General features: G+C 37.5%; 1 protein-coding gene across 2 annotated transcripts; it reads right to left on the bottom strand.

The window, feature by feature from the left end:
• Positions 1-6,372: 6,372 nt before the first annotated feature.
• LOC149146293 (uncharacterized) lies at positions 6,373-11,116 on the bottom strand. 2 transcript variants are annotated; one of them, XM_089448805.1, is made up of 7 exons: positions 10,451-11,116; positions 10,246-10,365; positions 9,780-10,017; positions 7,972-9,666; positions 7,401-7,602; positions 7,206-7,296; positions 6,373-7,099 (listed from the first exon to the last, which is right to left on the bottom strand). In XM_089448805.1, exons 1-7 carry the CDS (start codon positions 10,912-10,914, stop codon positions 7,042-7,044), a joined length of 2,868 nt encoding a protein of 955 aa, XP_089304931.1. In that variant the 5' UTR covers positions 10,915-11,116; the 3' UTR covers positions 6,373-7,041. The 2 variants fall into 2 exon arrangements, with proteins under 2 accessions (XP_089304931.1, XP_089304932.1); XM_089448806.1 differs by having other exon boundaries at positions 6,373-7,060.
• Positions 11,117-14,925: the final 3,809 nt, after the last annotated feature.

Raw genomic sequence — 14,925 nt, 5'->3', positions numbered from 1 at the left:
CTTGTGAAGTCCTTGTATGGCCTCAAACAAGCACCGCGAGCCTGGTATGAAAAACTAACTGAGCATCTTCTGAAACTCAACTTCAATCATTTTGATCTTGATGATGCAACTTTATTTGTCAAGAAAATTGGCAAAACAGTTGTGTATCTTGTGGTATATGTAGATGATCTTTTAATGACAGGGAACAATGAAAGCTACATTGCATCCGTAAAGAAGGAATTGAGGAAAAGTTTTGAAATGACTGATTTGGGCTATGTTCATTACTATCTTGGCATTGCAGTAACCCAACATCCGAAATCCATATTTCTTTCTCAAAAGAAATACATTGGAGATTTGTTAAACAGATTTGGCATGACAGAGTGCAATCCTCTTTCTACTCCAATGGAACAAAACTTAAAGCTCACATCTATTGAAGGAAAGGAATTTGAGGATGCAACAAAGTATAGACAGCTTCTAAGAAGTCTCATCTACCTCACTACTACCAGACCAGACATTTCATTTACTGTTGGAATCCTCTCCAGGTTCATGCAAAAGCCTTGTGAGGGACATTGGTCTGCTGCAAAAATAGTTCTAAGGTACTTGAAGGGAACTCAAGACCTTGGAATCAAGTATACACAGGTGGACGACTTCAGCTTGATTGGATACTCTGATTCAGACTTCGATGGAGACAAAGAAACTAGGGTATCTACTTCAGGATATGCTATGAGACCTGGATCAGGAGCTGTCTCCTGGAGATCACGCAAACAATCAATTCCAGCAGATTCCACAACTGAAGCAGAATACGTGGCAGCAGTTGAAGCAACGAAAGAAATTGTGTGGCTCAGGAAAATTCTTGAAGATTTGCAGGTAAAACAAGTACAATCAACTCCACTCATGATTGATAACACCTCTGCAATAAAGTTGGCCAAGAATCCAAAGTTCCATGACCGAACAAAGCATATCAATACTAAATATCATCTAATTCGACATCATGTTGAGGCCAAAACAATCCATCTCCGTCATTGTTCCACAAATGAGCAAATTGCAGACATCTTCACCAAAGCACTTGGAAAGGAAAAGCTTGAACGATTCAGAATGATGCTTGGACTCACCAACATCCCTTCAGATTAAGGGGGGGAATGTTGACACCTAATCTTCATGATTGGGGAATTTGTAAATAAATAAATCAGGAATGTGAACAGTGATCGGAAGATGAACTGAACAATCACTCCTAATGTATATAACAATAACCTACCTATGGAATAATCAGACGAATCAGTTTTTTTGCCTTTGGAGAGTTACTGCCTGGCCTGACAATAATTATAGCTCTTTCTTCAGCGATAATATGAAAATACCCCCATGTAGAACGAACTTGTTGAATTATATCATCCCAAATGATTTGTTTGACCTCAATCAAGGACATGTTGCCTTTCATCTAGCTCTTCAATTCCTTGATTTCACTGTGAGTTGATTTGCATTTGTCACTGAGTTGGTTATTCTCTTCATACGAAGAATTCAGGTGCCTTTCTTTTATACTTAACTTTAACTTAGACTATGTTAAATTATCTTGGAGCTTCTTCATTTCAACTTCTGAGAGAGTCACTCAATTCAGTCATCACTTTTTTTAACTTCTCTAAAGAATCTTCTAACTCACTTGAAGCCACAATTGTGCATACATGATTTTTAATAGATTGCTCTAGATCCCTCACTTTTTCTTTAAGGGTTACTACTTTATTTTTGTCCATCAATTGTATCACTAACTGCTCCTTTTCTTTTTCCACATGAGCTAGCTCAACTATTTGAGCATGTTCTGTCACATGCATCCTCAATGTGTTAATGATTGCATCTCGGACACTATGCTTTGCATCAAAGTTTTGATTGCCTCTCTGTCATCTAGATCAACTCCTAGCTTGATAATCAACTTTTTGAATCCTTCATTCTGTAAATGTAGATCTCTAGAACTTGTTTTTTCTTGCTTAATTTTGTTTGAAGCCTTTTCCAAGATTTTCTCAACCTTATTAATTGTCAATGAATTTTTGCTTAAGTCACCGTACAACATCTCCCATCATCTCCCATGTCTACTTATGTAAATTTATTTTATCATACAATGGAATATCAACTATATTCAGAGACAAAACAACTATAAAAGAGAAAGTTTAGCTGATTTCTTTCTAAAGCCATAGCTGAGAGCAACCTTGTTTGATAAGGAGTTTCTTGCATAGTCAGTTGGATTATCATATCATTTCTTACTTTTTGACTTCTTTCCTTGATTTCCTAATAGTCTTTTAATGTCATCTATGTCTTAGAAAAAGTTCCTTCAATTGTAGAAATTGCTAGGTCTGTAGAAGTGGAAGAGGTGGTAACCTTAGGATTTCCCAGGTGCATCTGAAAATTAGGTGGACTAGAAAGTTCTTCTCTTAACTTGGTTTGTATTTCATCTTCATCTCCAATCTGCACCTTTGTTTTCTTTTGTGAATACACATCATCCATTTCAACATCTATCATTTCAAAGGTATTCCTTTTCAAACCTTTTTCTTTAACTGACGGGGTTTCAACATTTATTTCTTGTTGTAACGGGTTGACTAACCAAGTTTCTTGATTGGCCATCTTCTCAATTTTAGGTCTACTTTCATGAGAATATGGTGCAGAACTAGCATACACTGTTCTGTCAAAAATCACATTATAAGGGTCATATTGCCATTTTTCTCCCTATTCAAAGCAAAACTCTTTCATCATCTCTTCAACCTGGGCAAGAGCCTGTCTAGAATTTACAATAAATGGCCTCACACTATTCTCCAGTTTGAACATGTATCCTCTGTGCCTGGGAACAAAATTAACTTGATCCACATGAAGTCTTATAAACTCCAAATAAATATCCTCATGGGTAAGAAAATAGGCAAGCGATAAGGTTGCAGCTCTGCTCCATAAAATCTTATCTCAGTGCATTCCTCAAAGATATACCAATCTCCAACTCTAGTATCTTTGCTGAGTTGTAATAATTGTTTACGTTGTGGGAAAATTCTTGTTGGTTGTGCATTGTTCAAGATGGTATAAACAGTGGCCATGAATGTAAACAAAAACTAGGAAAAACCATCATTATTTGGTTTCTTCTTGACAACATTGGTCCATTCAACTACAGATTTCTTTTGTTTGGGAGAATCAAATATACTTAAACCCAAATATTCAAATTTGTCAACATGCACATGCAAGAACAAGCAGACCAAGACAGAAAAGTGTCTAAAATAGACAACAAGTTGAAAATTTTCAAATTGAAAGTTAATTGACTCAGCTAGATAGGATTAAATGTCCAAGACGACATCTGGTTGCAGAATAAGTCTCAAGAACCCTAAGGCATGTTTACTTACATTTTCTGTATCATCTTCACCCAATAATAATAAGATTATAGACAAAACTTGCTGTGCGTCTTCAGAAAACAAAGAGATAGGATAAGTTACAGCTGCTGGAGGGATTTGAGAACCAGAAGGCAAAACTAATTTGAATAAACCTTGTTTATTTTCATCTAAAAGTTGACTAAAAGTTAAGAGCCTATAAAATACAATGTAGGATTATAAAATACCTCGTAAAAATGCGAGGCTACGAAATGCTGAGGTGGGATTATTGGTTGATGACCCAGACGCTAACTGAGTTGAGCTCTCAGACTACAAAATGGAAAAGAACGAAAAAGATCGTTTTAACCCCTTTGGTGCAGAGTGGAAAAATGTCATTTATGACTTGTACAGGTATGGAAGATTACGCTGCAGGAGACTGACGTGTCAAGTGTGGTGACATGGAGGATGATTGGTTCACCTGTCATGCTCGCTTGGTGTATGAGTCATGTAGCATTCGGCGGAAATGGTTTCTAAATTCCATTTACCATTCTGCGACACCGCTCGACATCGGTTTTAGAAAAATCGGGTAGGGGTGTTGCAATCAACAACAACCATTGATTTGGTAATTAGTTGTTTTAACAAACGACTTTGAGCCACCCAGGTCCATTTTTAATGTACGAGCATATAGATCTGTCGCAAAACCGTAAGATTGACCACCCGTGGATAGTGACCGTGATCTGATCAGAAGTTGCGCATTGTTTAGCCTCAATGTATTTAAGTTCTTCAATCCACTTCTCTATAGTTTGGGCTGGGCATCGTTTAGCCTGAAAAGTTAGGCTTATATGCAGAAGAAAACAGAATTTGACCTTGCCCCTTTTTTTTCATTTTTCTTTTATATATTTTTTGGACTTTTAAAATTCAGGAAAAATGAAAATTAAGCTGCAAAAGGACTAGCTACATTTAGATGGATAATTTAAGGTTCCAAACTAATGCAGTTAACACATAAATTAACAAGAATGATTTAAAGGGTTAAACATTGTCATAGTGTGAAACCATCACAATCCATTAAAACAATTCCGAACCACACTTCCATACAACAATCCAAGATACAATGAACATATAATTAGGCTAGAATCCCAAATGGGAAACCAATATTTGAATGGCTAGATTAGTCCTTGTATTTGGCAATTTTAGAGTTAAAATGCAATGTATTAGCTCTCTAAGCCATTTAGCAACTTACAAGGCCGAGATTTTCTTTTATATCCTCATCTCCTTTGCCAAAGGCCATTTCTAAGTTAATTTGTTAAAGGATATAGGCAGCACTTGACTCTACCTAAGGTACTTTGAAAGCCAAGTCTCCAGGTCCTTCCATTTCTGCTTCATAACACTCTCTCTCCTCATTTCATAATTTGTTTATAATGTTCCACTTCAAGATTCCATTGGTTTTTGTTTTCTTGTGTTTTGGCATTGCACCATATTTTCAACTTTCAATTTGTGGGTTGTTTGTCTTGATTTGAGTCTTAGTCCATTTGTTGTTGGTTTTCCAATCAAATTTGAAATCAAATTCTTGGATACAGATTCAAGTTATGCCACGTCCTTAATGAGTAGTGTTGACTAGATTAAAAAAAGTGTTATTTTGGTTAAATGGCATACTTTTCATCCGTTCCTTGGTGTCAAACATTTCGAAAGACCCTAAAACATTTGAAATGTAGGTTTGGGAAGTAAGATACTAGACTCTCCAACATTTGAAGTGCAGGTTTTGGGGGTAAGACACCTTATCACTGGCAACAAGGATTTGATGCTCTATTTGGTTTGCATCCAATATACCCTTTCCTTCTTTGTTATACCCATTAGGAGAATCACTTCCTTCCCTGTCGTCATTTTTGAAGGTGGCAACAAACAACACATTGATCACTTAAGACACTAGATCAATGAGACCTACTTCTCATCCCTTCCCTAGGGTTGCACCTTGTTAAAGGACTTTGTAACAATTAAAATGTAGATTTGAAAGGTAAGATGCCCTACATTTGGCAACAAGGATCCAATGCTCTATCTAGTCTACAACCTATGATTGTACCCTTCTCTATTATACCCATTAGGAGAATCACTTCCTTCTTCCCTGTTGTCACTTCAAAAGGTGGCAACAAACAACTCACAAGGCCACAGTCACCTCAAACACTATATCAATGAGGTTTTCTTCTCATCCATCCAACTAAGAACTCAAAAAGAAACAAAAATAACTAACAACAGAAGCCTCAAAATACAACAGGCGACTCAACGAAAGAATATGCCCTCGTACGAGGATTAACCCTTGACCATTGTTGTTCATATTTATACTGTGACTGTTCCCCAACACTTGCATAAGAGTCCCAACAAGCTAGACCTTGATATGCAGGTTTGAGACACTATTCACCACACTCTTCAGGAAATCAGAGTGTCTTCGTGTGTATTGCCCAAAAGCCAAATCGGTATTGATTTGGCTCGATTTGCTAGCTGTCACATGGTATAACACACAATACACAGTCAACATACTGCTCCTATGACAGCAGGATTTTAAATTTAAAAGGTTAAGACATCAAAACACATTGCCACTTAGATGCAGTATATTTCCTTCTAATCACAGCTAAACAAATGTGCTTGAGAACAGTGCCAGTGTATTTCAATTCCTTCATGGCGCACTATCTTAAATTCGGTCAAGTTTTAGAAGCAAAGCATATGTAATGAAACAAAATAGCACAAGCAAGAAACATAATTCACTGGCATTAATTACAGAAGACTGATTAGATGACTAAAAGTGGGAGAACTATGCCAAGAGGCCCAGTCTCCCTTATATTTGATAAAAGGATTAAAACATCAAAACATCGCCCCTTATACAATATATTTTGACCATATTTCCTTCTGATCACTTCTAAATGAAGTGTGCTTGATAATGGTGCGAGTGTTTATTTCCTTCAGCAATACTATCGTATTAAAGCCTCAAACTTTTAACAGACTGAATGGAAAAGAATGACTTAAAGTCAGTCAAGTTTTAGAAGCAGAAAATATGTAAGGAAACAAAACAACGGAAGCAAGGAACACAACTGACTGGCAGTATTTACAGAATAGACTGTTTACATGACTAAAACTGGGAGGACTATAACACAAGGCAGAGTCTCCCTTGCTCTTTCCAACATTCCTATAGTCTTCTCACAACACTAAATTTTTAAAAACAGTGCAGTGCTTTCTTTCCCTTGCCACAATTCAATTTTGATGAAAAAAAAACCATCTGCATGAAAAACTGCCTATTAAACAGTTACCCCTCCTTCCTTTTAGCTGCAATATGGGCAGATTCTCTCATGATTTTTTCGGTTACATGCTCAATAGAAATTTGGAAGCAAGTCATATGTTTCTTTTAACCAGTGTGGGTCGGCCACGTCCACTACAAGCCTAGATTTGCAATAATGACAACTTAAATATTTAACATAAGGATATCCTGATAATAATTTCCAACCACATGGCAAAGTGACAAAACATGTGTTTAACACAAGGCAATCCTTAGTCTCATGGAAAAGCATTGGAGAGGTTACCTCACTTTGTATCAAAAATAGAGATAAATGACAGTACCAATCCACAGAAGTAATGTTTGAAAGCATTTCTTCAACGAGTACAGCTGCAGAGTCTGAAAGACTGGCCTGCGTAGTTTAGCACTCCCACACATATTCCATGTTCCCACCAGCTTTCATAGTGCATGTGTTTACAAGGCGCTTGCAATTCTTGCGTGGATCATTGACAGATCTATGTTACTTTTGACACTGAGCCCAAGTAAAAAATTTAAAACGAGTTATACATAGCACAAGAATAATACCTTTCACATTTTAGTTGATTCCATTTATCTCAATCAATTCATGCATAGCATACCTGTATAGAAAGTCACCAGTGGAAGCTATCCTTCCAGAAATCCATTCAGGAGCTATTTGTCCAAGGAGGTGCAACTGCTCCTCAACTTCACCTGCAAGTACAAAATATTAAGCATGAGATCAGATCACATAGCATGGCATTGAAATTGTTTCCTGCAAGACAATAGAAGAGAGATGTTCAAAGAGAGTTATTTACTTCTATCAGTAACATCCGTGTGATTTGATATTATTTTGTGAACAAGCTCCTGTCTTGTAAGAACTGAGCGTTTGCTTAAACGAAATATATCACGTATCATATTGAAGAGTCTAGGCAAGCATCCAATCATCTGCTGACGCATATTAGCAGCAGATACACCCGACTTGCACTCCTCTATCGTCTTCAACTCTTTTTCATAGACCTACAAAGTTACAAACAGTCTTTAGTACTCAAAGGGGAAAATTTTACTCAGAAGCTCAAAAAACTTTACAATTTCAAAGTGACCTGCAGTATGATCTCTGCTACAATATATTTTGACGTATAACATGCATTCAGTTTACAACAGAGCATGCAACCAACCCAGAATCAGCCAGAGCAGATAAAGTATTAGCAACTACAAAGAACATCACAAAGAAAAGTCATTGCAATTTGACATGATATGCCAATGCAATTTCCAAGGCACTAACGAACATGGGGTAAAGCTTGGTCTGAAAAGCAATTTAATGTCATTGACTTGAATCAACTAATTATGAACAAAGTAAAACCACGAAAGATAATGACAAGAACTTACCTCTTGCAACACTGGCATTGGAATGGAGTCAATGATTTCCTGATCTGATTGAGACATTCCATCGATATGTATCTTGCAAGCCTCCTGAATATTGTTACTTGTCTTTTCAGCTGGCTCTGAAACATTCGATTCTCTACCAATGTCCAGCTTGCAAGGTTCAGCATTGCTTTTCTTAGGAGATCGTAAGCACAGTAGGCTTGTTTCAGAGCAATTCTTAGTTGTGTCAACTTGCAGTGTCTGGGACTCATCTACACCGAATCTGAATCGCTTTGAAGCATGCAAGGGTGGAGTATTAGGGAACCCTTTCACTGGAGTGTTCTCCAAGCTGAATGTTTTTCTATCATGCTGAGGATATGTAGAGTTTTGCATCACCTTCTCATTCTTCTTCGATATGGCAAATGGATTTGCAGCCCTCCTCAAAGGTGATGACTTAAATGAATCCACAGAGTTACCCCATTCACCGGATTTGGCAGGTGTAGAGAGTACAAGGGACTGTGGAGATTGAAAACCTTGAGTGAGGTCATCATCCAAATTGGCTTCCTCTGCCTTCCTTTTCAGAGGTGTTGAACGGGTTCCAGGCTGCTCACAAGCAAGAGGAGCGGAGGAATCTTTTTCTGATCTGTTAAAAGCTATTGCTCTTTTGACATTGGTATTGTTAGATCTCTTCACAGTGGGCTGAGAAAGACGAGAGGCCTCTGGAGAAGCAAAGCCTGGCGTTCCAGGAGACAAAACAGGAGGGGATGTAATGGGTGCAGCAGAAACTCCCGCAAATCGCAGAGATTTCTTACTGATAGGGCTCTTTATATTAGTTTTCAGTATGGATTTAACAATTGGTGTTTTGACAGCAGAGGACACATCAGAAACTGTTTTCAAAGCAACAGAACGACGAGTAACCCTTGGTGTTACAGGGGAGAAATAACCCTTTGATATAGGCGTGTTTGGATTCTCGGACTCTGACGCTGTTTTGCAAGGTGTGCGGGACACATCAGAAGCTGTTTTCAAGGCAACAGAACGACGAGTAACCCTTGGTGTTACAGGGGAGAAATAACCCTTTGATATAGGTGAGTTTGGATTCTCGGACTCTGACGTTGTTTTGCAAGGTGTGCCTACATCAATAGTACCATCAGCGACAGGGTCTGGGTTAGGCACCTTGGAAGGGGTTTGTTGAAAATGACGCATTTCGGAAGAGCGGCAAGACTCTGAGATGGGGGATTCTAGATGGCTTTTATTGGAAGTAGACGATTTGGACTTTATTTCATTAGATTCCTTAATGTCTTGAGTATTTGCAGTGGGACATAAGTTGACGGCAAAATGGCTCTTAAACCCTGGAGAGAGATGAGAATGGAGAGATGATGGAAGAACCCCACCAAACCCATCTGGCTTCGCTGTTTCAGGGACCTCAGAAAGAGGCTTCAAATCTGGGACTTGCTCCGGCACAGGGAATGGTGGGTTCGCAGATGGTTCAGCTGTGAAGTTCCTCTGAGAAAACCGCCTCTGGAAATTTTTGGGTAAAAGTGAGGACATCATAGAGGGTTGAGGGTCTTCTTGATGAGGGGCAGGCGGATCAGAAGAAACACCTCTTGCTGGGGAAAGACTTTTACATATCACTGGAGGAAGTAGAGAGCAGTCTGGGGAGGTTAGCTGACATTTTCTATTGAAGGGCTCTGGCAGGATTGCCTCCGGAACATCATCTCCCTGAAATGCAATCGATGAAGCCCACCATGTACATACCCAGTTAAAACTCATAATATTGAAAGATTTTAAGGAATAATAATAATAATAATACAGGATAGCTGGAGCAGACTCACATTGGGATGAGCCTTGACGAATTCCATTAGACGGGTACGAAATGCTTTTCGCAAACCCAATGTATTGTTGGCTTTGGAGACCTTGCTCTTGCCACTTAGCACTGCATCATGCAAGACAGTGATTTTCAATTCTGGTTTCATGCACAGCGTCTCCTCATCATGTGTCATGATCTTCTCCAGCAAAAGCCCTTCGGGCAAAATGTGCTTCATTTGTGCCACATGGTTATACATAAATCTCCTGCAACCAGAATTAGGGTTTACTATTAATTCCCAAACGGTTATGAAAATATCTTTTACTATGCCTGTGAAAATTTACCTTAAAAGTCTGAGCATTCATTCTATGACTACAATCGGCCAATCTTTAGATCCTGGACAGAGAAGAAGTTCTATGTCTACTAATGTTATCAAGCTCTATGCATTGTAGGTCTGAGAGGAGAATGGAAACCAGTCTCTGGTTTATACATACTTGTGGGTCATCGATTCAACTTGGGGGCAGATATTGCAGAAGCTACTGTTTCTCTTACGAAGCCGAAGCAATTTGATGGCAGACTCCATGGAATCGAAAAGCTCTGCCAGCATTTCATATCTATAACACCCACACATAAATGCGTGAGTTTATCAAACACCCAGAAAATCAGATTGTAGAAATATAGTGACAGATATATGCTTACTTGTCTGGAAGACTGAAATCTGTAGTCTTCGGAGCTTTGGGAGGGGCAGAAATGGATTTTTGACGCAGATTTCTTTTAGGACGAGCTGTGGAATCGTTTGAGCTCTGTAATAGTTTTCTGGATTGATTTGCGACCTCCTTGACAGACATAGCAACTCCTCTGTTTTTAACTCTTGAAGAAGAGTTTTCACTGCATTTTTTCTCGGGCGTGGGAGCACCCAACAACAACGATGGAGTTCTGCCCGTGGCCTTCTCTGATCTTCCATCGATTTGTTTTTTGAGAGATTTGCTGATACGGACCGGCTTCTTGCAAGGGAACCCTAAAACCGCTTGATCCTTTTTCTGGTTAAGAGATCTTTGGGAGGAAGAGGAAGATGTGGATCTGCCCCTGCCTGTGCCTTTCCCTGTGCCTTTCCCTCTGCCTGGGCCTTCCCCTTGCTGTCTCCTGCCTCCTGTACCGTCCATCGTTATCGCTGTTTCTTTGTTTCGCCGAGAAATCCACAGCGTCCTCAGTCAGGGAATGCCATGGCCTAAACATCGCTTCTTCCCGCGTTCTATTGTATGGCGGGAATGCCTACGTGGCAGCCAATACCGATCATGGCGGGAATCGATGCTCAACGGTCATATAAACTGGACCATACATATTTTTAATACAGGTCCCAGGGCGATGGGTGGAACCGGATAGGCTAAGATCATGTATCGTTTCAAAATGTTCACCTTTTCCTTAAATCCAGTTGGTGGTGGAAAGGTTAAATTTGGTCCAATTGCTTGTAATGATTATTAATATGGAGACCTTGTAATTTTAAATTTTTATAATCTTTTAAATAATTTATTTTAAGAGGTTACAATTTTTAAATATAGAGTATGTATTATGGTCCATATTTCTTTTTTAATCAAATAAAATTATAAATTTTAACAATTTCCTTTTAATGAAACTTGTATATTTTAATATTAATAAAATTAAGATTAGTTATATGCATTTTCATACTTAGTTATTATAAAATTATATAATATTTAAGGATTACACTAAAAAATTTAGGCCAGGAAAACTTTTATTATATTTATAGGTAACATAAGGGGCTCCTAAGTGCCCAAGGACATTAAAGATATTTTCTCGATTTTCAATACAATTAATTTTAACCAATTGGCCATTTTCAATACAATTAATTTTAACCCATTATTGATGATTATTCTTTAAAGTTTTTTAACTTTGTAAATATGATAGTTTTTAAATGTGATTTTTTGAAAAGTTTTTTAGTTTATTTTCCAATCTAATTTGTTTAGAAGGCATTCATTGAAATCATAAGTTTGATAAGTGAATTTTTCACAATCAAAGTGCCCTAAGGGTTTTTGGGGTGTTGAATCCAAATATGTATTCAAAAAATCAATTTAAACAACACAAATCAAGATTTGGCCACAATTTTTTTCCCTGGACTCCAACAAAAATCTGTCAAAAACTCCAAAATGTTGCACTTAAAGACTACTCCCTTTGTAAATAATGTTTTTGTTTTTAAGCATTTACTTTTTAATCATTATTTTTTTAATTATAATGATTATAATAACTTATGGGTGCAGAACCAGTGGTGAATGGGTGTATTGTCAAGGTATTCTTTATCTAATGGTCACTTATTCGAAATCTTGTAGGTAGTCTCATCACCTAGCCTTTAAAAAAAGAGTAAAAAACCATAATGATTATCAACAATATTAAGGTCATAGATTGATGGAGAGCAACGGCTAAGGTTTATGCAGCTCTCTAATCAATGGTGAACTCTAGTGATATAGAGAAGAAATATGTTTCTATTGAAGGAATTGAAGCTAAAGTCTCTGTTTTGTATTGTGCCATGTTGAAATCTGGATCTATGATTTTGGTTGTTCAAGAAGCTCTCGCCCTTAATGTTCGTCTAAAAGAGAATGCATTCAATGGTGAAATTTCTTTTCCAAAACAAGGTTTGGTCTACAAATTTAATGGTTTTTTGTCGCGATTGACCAATCTCTACAAATGGATTTTTGATACGTGGAAACCACTTTTGACTGATGATCTTAACATTTACCCCTTGGCTCGGGGTTTTGTTGTTGTGGTTTTTGATAATATTGAGGACAAGCAAAATATTTGTGAATTTGGGCCTTAGTTTTGGGGTATTGTTGGCCTTTTCATGTAGCCCTGGTCTCCCACATTTGATCCAATTACAACATCAATTTCCACGGCTCTTGTTTGGGTAAGGTTCTCGGACCTTCCCCTGCATCTTTAGAACCTCCCAATGTTATCTTCCATTAATAATGCATTGGGGAAGTTTTATTGCTGCAACCCATAATCTAAATATTTTTATAAAATAACTTATGTTTGAATATGTGTTAAGATGGATTTTAATAAAGGTTTTCTTACTGAGATTAATCTAACAGCTCCAAACTATGTGTGGGTACAAAAGATCGACTGTGAAAATGTTTCATTTCAATGTCGAGCGTGTTATGAAACTGGGCATGTAATCAAAAATTACCCAAATCATTTGCATAATAACAGAGTCCGAAAAAAATAACTAAAGGCCCAAATGGTGCGAAGGAGCTTAGTCTGAACATTATACGGTATACAAAGAAGAAGAAGCTCAGAGTAAGAAAGAAGAAAAGGAAAAACAGGAAGAAGTTATTGTCAAAGATGATTCATTAAAGGGAACAAAAACCAGTTAGGATCCTCCAAATTCAGCAACAGTGGAAGCGCAACATACTCTAATGAAAGTCGGACCCCCCTCTAAATCTTTATGGGAAAAAATTGGGAAAGCAACTTCTTGGGAAAATCAGGCATATAAGCAAGAAAGTGAAGATAGCAATACTCACTCATTGACAGGTGATCCATTGGACACAACAAACAATGTGGAGTGGATTCAAGTGGGGAAGAATGGAAAAACTATTTCACGAAGGAAAACAATAAGCCAAACAAAATTAAATAATAATAAAAAGTAGTGAAAAATGGAATGTAAATGTATTTGGATCTTAAGAGTATTTTGGAAAAAAAATCGTTGGAATGGGACTGGAATTTTTGTATCATGGGGTAATCACTTAAAAGATTGGATTGAGCCTCTATGTTCAATCACAAACTTGCAAGGAGTATTGGTAATTTTAAAGAAATGTAATGGTTCTAGGTCGGATCTTGTTGAGTCCCAAACTTGCATCTTCCCTATATACCTTTTCAGCCTTCTTTTCCATTTACTTGACCCACCAAGCTATCAAATCATTGCACATTAGTTTAAAAAGAGCTTATAAAATGGTTTCCTAACTATGTTTGTGACTGTTGTTTGATTTAGATTTTTGTTCAATCAGCTGCAGAAACTTGTCACTTTCCGCAGCCAGCTCAAGTTTCCGCATCCATTTTGTTGAAGACTATGTTACAGGTGTCTAATGGAGAATCCGGCCACATGGGCAAGCTGCAAATGACATGTACATAGAGCGTGTCCCCTTGGTTCAGCCGAATCACTCACAAACAACCATGGTCAAAGACGGTCAAAAGAGTGGTCAAACCAAGAGTTTTGTGGTGGCACGGCTTTGTTTTGCCCACGTGAAGTTTTGCGTGGCAAGATCCTCAATCTCCGGAGGTGTGCTAACACATGTGGATCAATCCGTGAACCAAATCGAACAGCCACCACTCCATAGATTTATTTGTCATGATTACCATACTGCTAGATCTCAAGACGTGGAGATTTACGTGTCTGTTTGGCAGCGTAGAATTTAGGAATCAGTTATAGCACCTTCAGTTATAAATAACGTGTTATCATATGCTTGATAGTTAGCTTTTACATGTAATCTTGATTGTGTTTACGAGCCCACTGTACCATGCTCTATTTCTATGTTTTGACTACACTTTAATATATGAGAAGACAGCGTTCTTAAGTTCAATTTGTGACTGAGTATTGATTGGTCGAGGTTGCAAAGGGCCCCTGTACACCAAGGCTTTGTATTTACTGTATAGTTTCTTACTTGCTTTCGTTATGTTACTGCTTTTATAATCATTTGCTTGTATATATTACGTTGTCCTGATATTTATACTAATTTTTGTTCATCTTTTCTTTTATGCTTTCTCATGATTGCTAGCTTATTAGTATTTTTCTTTCAGGTTCTTGTAGGTAGCCCGGGAAAATTACATAGTTTTAATGACTAATGACATGAGATCATCTTGTCCTTTCTGTTGATTCATTTACTGAGTTTTAATTTCAGCATTGTCATTTCTTTCAGTTTTTCTTTGCTTATTTACTTTTATGCAACTTAGATATCATATTACTCATTTGTTTATGATTTCCTTCCTATAGCCAAGCGACTTAAATAGTGAGGAATCAGAATATTACTTGATGTAGTATGATTTAGTTTACTTTCCTGCAAGTTAGTGATTAAATTACTTATGTCATTTTCAGGAATTGAAATATGAATGAGTAGTTACATCTTAGTTTTATTTTATGCAATTTCATTTCCTACAATTTTGATATCATATCA

Source organism: Pinus tabuliformis, chromosome X, assembly GCF_031772625.1.
Source record: "Pinus tabuliformis cultivar Carrire ecotype Pingquan chromosome X, CPIR1, whole genome shotgun sequence".
Taxonomy (NCBI): domain Eukaryota; kingdom Viridiplantae; phylum Streptophyta; class Pinopsida; order Pinales; family Pinaceae; genus Pinus; species Pinus tabuliformis.
The sequence above is the reverse complement of the archived record's forward strand: the minus strand, read 5'-3'. Positions and strand labels throughout refer to the sequence as shown.